The sequence below is a fragment of the Berghia stephanieae genome, chromosome 1 (assembly GCF_034508935.2).
Source record: "Berghia stephanieae isolate SIO BIC M18660-M18661 chromosome 1, UCSD_Bste_1.3, whole genome shotgun sequence".
Taxonomy (NCBI): domain Eukaryota; kingdom Metazoa; phylum Mollusca; class Gastropoda; order Nudibranchia; family Aeolidiidae; genus Berghia; species Berghia stephanieae.
The window spans coordinates 80,964,879-80,969,878 of NC_088360.1; the positions used below are offsets into that span (position 1 = coordinate 80,964,879).

Consider the following 5,000-nt stretch of genomic DNA (forward strand, 5'->3'; position numbering starts at 1 on the left):
TGCACACAATACAAGTTGAGTAGGGATCGTTGGGAGTGTGCGGGGATGAAGGACTCCGTGGGGTCAGGGATTTTTATTTATAGTACCATGGGGCTCTTCTCGGTGCATACTTTGTTTACTGTTCTTTTTGATATTCAATATATATTTAAGCAAAACCAACAATGATAAAATATATATTTATTGCCATTCTCTTCATCCGTATATCTTAGTGAAGCAAAGCCTCTTCTTTCAGTGATAAAACTGATATGGTTTTAATTTATCCCAAGTAGGACCTCAGGGCGTGCATCGCTAGATTGGCCGTCTTGGCCTAATTATTTTAGCAGTGAAAGACAATAGTTAGTTGGGGAGGGAGGGTGGAGGGAGATTGGGGAGTGGTAACTAACTTTCTTCAAGGTACCACAGAGTATAGGATAAGGACAGGACGGCCAAACGAATACTGGCTCATATAAACAAAAAAAACTTCCCCACCACACCACACCCTCCGCTCATTGTCACCCCACGCAGGCAACGGGGGAAAGATGAAACGTGCCGATTTGACGCTACCTTCGCAAGCGACGCACGAGTCATCAAATATTAAATTTAAAACAAAAAGCAGTATGTGCTAAATTTTTAATTTTATCAAAATTTTAAAATTGAAGTTTTTTGTTTGGTTGACATGCTAATCTACGGAAAATATAGGGCGGCACAAAACAACTTCGCTCTATTGACCGACCGCCAGTGTTTCTAGTGTCAGGCTATTAGTTAACGATGGCAACAAGTGGACCCAAAACTGTATATTGCTGCAAACACCAGTGAGGGGTGACTAAGAAATATATATTGTAAACACAAGTGATTAGTAATCCTGAACTAGATATAGAACGAAGTCACTCAATTCATTGCTCATGATTTTAGCCAGCTATTTTTATGAGTAGTTCTCCCCAAATTGTATCAATCAGACTATATAGATAGAACGAAGTTGACATCACTCAGGTCTTTGTTATTGTTTTGTTTTGCCATTCATGTTTTTGAGTAATTCTCACTAAACTGTATTAACCAGACTATACAAGTTCATGGTTGCACATAGTTTAGTTTGTAGGTCAATTATACTTCCGGATGACCATGTTGTGAGTCTCTTAGCCAAGTGCATATTATCTACACGTTTTAGGTAAGGCACAGTTTTGTGTGTTGGTACATCATATCCGGCTGGCGAATGTTATGAGTTTTTTTCTTGGATAAGCGCATAGCATCAATAGATTTTAAACCAGTTAAGATGAATCAGAGCCATAGATTGTTCACACCAGTTAGCTAAAAACTACAGGGTTAGACTGTAAGCATCTAAAACATTTAATCACAGTTGGGAGTGAATATTGAATAAAACAATTTAAGTGAAGCAGTAAGCTTTGAACTATAAAATGTAAACACCCTTTCTATTGGATCCAGTAGTATAGATCGTAAACACCAGTCAGGAGTAAACACTTTATATTGTAAACTCGTTGGGAGTAATCTTCGGACGGGGGGTTGCGATTGGAGGTAGACACCATTAAGACAGTGCAGTATTTCCTAATAAGAAGACATTCGACTCTTGATCTTTTTACCAGAATATCACAATGCACCAGACAAAATCATGATGATTTCATTATGATTCACCATGAGATGGGACATGCTATGTATTACCTCAGCTACCAACACTTGCCCTTAATGTTCCGTGCTGGAGCGAACCCAGGTATGTTCTTTATATCATGTAGCCTCAATCTGGATTCTGTGTATAATAAATGGGACGAACTAGAATACAGTTACGTTATTGAAATATACATGAAGTTGAAGAGGGTTATATTAACACAATTTGAGCACTTTGACAGACATTGCTCAGTAACACCGATGCTTGTGAGTATCGACTATTTAATTCAGAAAAGTGAGTGGAGCAGGCACTTATGTTGGTAACAACAAGATATGAAGTGAGTAGAAAAGTGCCAGAAGACAATAGAGAATAAAAAAAATTTTTTCCCGCGGCGGTGGTGGGGTTTGAACCTGCGACCTTATTGGTACGACAACTCCGCCTGGCAGGTGAGAGCGTGGCTCTACCGTGTGAGCTACCCACGAACACAAAAATATTCGTTTCAAACCCAAAGTCATTTCTAGATCCCTCTCTCACCCACTTCTTGAGATCGCCGATTCGTTCGCCACCATCGCGAAGTAATTTTGACCAGCAGTTAAGCTTAATAGCCAATATTCTCATCACAAACATATAACATAGAAACGATTGAGACATTGAGTATGCTCCGGTGTATGGGGTGAATTTTTAATTCAGAAAAGTGAGTGGAGCAGGCACTTATGTTGGTAACAACAAGATATGAAGTGAGTAGAAAAGTGCCAGAACTTTTCTACTCACTTCATATCTTGTTGAGTATCGACTAGTGTTGTTCAAGCTAGGATTGACCGCAATGATTGCAAAACTCGAAAAACGGCGATTCCACTAAACTACGTTACAGGAAATTATTCCACACATTTGTACGTCTTTCTGCTTTAAGACTAGAGTAAAGTCTCCTCTCGTCGTGCAGCACCCCATATCGTACACTTTTATGTGCGGCTATGTGGTCTTGTGGTATGACACTCGCTTTCGGATTGGAAGGTCCTGAGTTCGAACCTCGCTCGGCGCATAGTTGAGTCATTGGAAAAAGGCTATTGACTCAAATCTCTCACCGAACTAAGGTGTAAACTGAGTGACTGGCCGTTAACAATTTACCGTTGTAGATTAAAGGGCAACGCGAAACGTTCATGACAGTCGTCTCTGAAATATAAGCATCTACCATCACCCCATTAACTGCATACTCAATATAATGTGTGGGGGCTTGACGGCTTTGAAAGTTGACTCCCCTCCCCCCCCCCCCCCCCCCCCGCCAAAAAATCAAAACAAAGAACCCCCCCCCCAAAAAAAAACAAAAACAAAAACAAACAAACAAACAAAAAAACAACCCAAAAAAACCCCAACAAAACCCCACAAAAAACAACAAACAAAAAAATAACAAAAACAAAAACAAAAACAAAAATAACAAAACAAAAACAAACAAACAAAAATCCCCAACTAAAATAATAATAACAGGGTGATTAATCACAGTGGTTAAACAAAATCTTAACATACCTTTTGTGTATATTGCTGACGAAGGGGTGGTCCAAAACTTCATTTTATCTCGTCCTGAAATAAATCAAACCTTGACCATGCTGTTATCACTATTTTTAAATATAGCTTTGTTATAACATATTATGAGATATTGGGCCTTGAGGACCAAATAAGCAAAGTGTACGCATGAGGCGACCGACGTGTACAACTTGAGGAACCCTTATAATATATAATTTAAATATAGTTAATAAAAAGTGTACGATAGTGTACGATATGGGGAACCTACTTTCCAGGCCTATAGCGACACACGATTAGGTAGAGGGATGTTGTCTTAATTTAAGTGATCAAAAGATTCGTCGCCTTCAACTAAAATTTACGCTACACCAGAGCGATTTCCAAACGCCTTTAGTGTACGATATGAGGAGATTTCACTCTACAATATTATTATCTGGTCCGTTCCACAACCCATGTGCACGCATTGACGCGTATATTTTCATAACCTTCTGCTGGATTTTAATAATTGGCTCGATCACTAGAATTGTTGGTGACGTTAACACATTGCTTGACAGCCCAATCTCAGGAAGTTTAATCCCAACAACAAAGGACAGGGAGATAACTCTGCTGAAAAATTTACCACACGTCACATTGTGCCATCTCTATCGGTGGAATTTTCATATTTTAAATTGTGTAAGTTAGAGGAATACTTTATTAACATTTTGGAACCAGGAAACATATATGTTTGACCTGAAAATGCCGAAAAATCCTCTAGTTTGACATTGTTTAGGATGGCTGAGTCTGACCACTCTGGGGTTGGTTCTCGATCACTGTTTTCATCAATATCGGGTTCTAACGATGTCTCTTCCATTTCAAAATTAACTTCAATGTCCGATTCATCACCAGAATTACCAACATTGTCATAATCGTCTAACCTGGTCTCAAGAACCAAAGAATTTAGGAAATCAAAGGTCATTGTTTATATATAGAAATGTACTATAATCAAACACCCTCATAAAGCCACACTCAACACGAAAAATGAGATGTACGGTACGTGTCCAGATCGCCGGAAGTTCTTGTTAATCAACTACAAACCGGAACCACTTCAACAAACAACAACAGTCAACAAACCAACTCAGTCCTGACGATGGCTAATTAGGCCTGCAACATTAATGTAGACTGTCTCAAACATCGTGGTAAATATTAAAAGAATAATTATATATATATATATATATATATATATATATATATATATATATATATATATATATATATATATATATTATATTTGCATTCCAAACGCGTCTCTAAAGATTTATAGTAGTATCTAGATGAGCCCGTCCAAAGTCTCAAATCTTAATAGGGTTTTGCTTTTTAAAGTCAAATTATTGTTCACTATAAATCTCATTCATTCACTCTCTCAAGCCCCAAAAAGGTAGATGAATAAATTCCAAAGCTTGGTTGCATGGTTTTACTATTGCGCTTTCACGGATGCGAGTGAATGAAGTCAAGTTTTTAAAATTATAAACGTGTGTGTTTCTATTGAGTCGGGTTGTAAGTCATGGCCGAGTTAGGAAAAAATAGGAGAAAGATAGATAGATAGATAGATAGATAGATAGAGAGAGAGAGAGAGAGAGAGAGAGAGAGAGAGAGAGAGAGAGAGAGAGAGAGAGAGAGAGAGAGAGAGAGAGAGAAAGAAAGAGAGAGAGAGAGAGAGAGAGAGAGAGAGAGAGAGAGAGAGTCGGTACGGCACGTGTGATGAAATTTGGCTTCTTTGCATTTTTTTCCATGCGGCCATTAATCTGGATCTTTAAAAAATGTTGACCATTAACATACCAAGATACGTAATGTGCATGAAATGCAATTCGTTATTTTTCCCTTTCAGGTACAATAATATCATTTTTAAAGT

General features: G+C 38.2%; 1 protein-coding gene and 1 long non-coding RNA gene across 2 annotated transcripts in view; one reads left to right on the top strand and one right to left on the bottom strand.

Moving 5' to 3' along the window:
- Window positions 1-5,000, top strand: part of LOC144958671 (angiotensin-converting enzyme-like) — an 80,055-nt gene that overhangs the window by 53,086 nt on the left and 21,969 nt on the right. Inside the window, exon 10 of the mRNA XM_078890797.1 lies at window positions 1,578-1,702. Within this exon, the coding sequence (XP_078746923.1) occupies window positions 1,578-1,702 (125 nt within the window). The remainder of the gene's footprint in view (window positions 1-1,577; window positions 1,703-5,000) is intronic.
- The window catches only part of LOC144958693 (uncharacterized), a 68,468-nt gene that overhangs the window by 36,020 nt on the left and 27,448 nt on the right, over window positions 1-5,000 (bottom strand). The gene's annotated exons all lie outside the window — the stretch shown is intronic.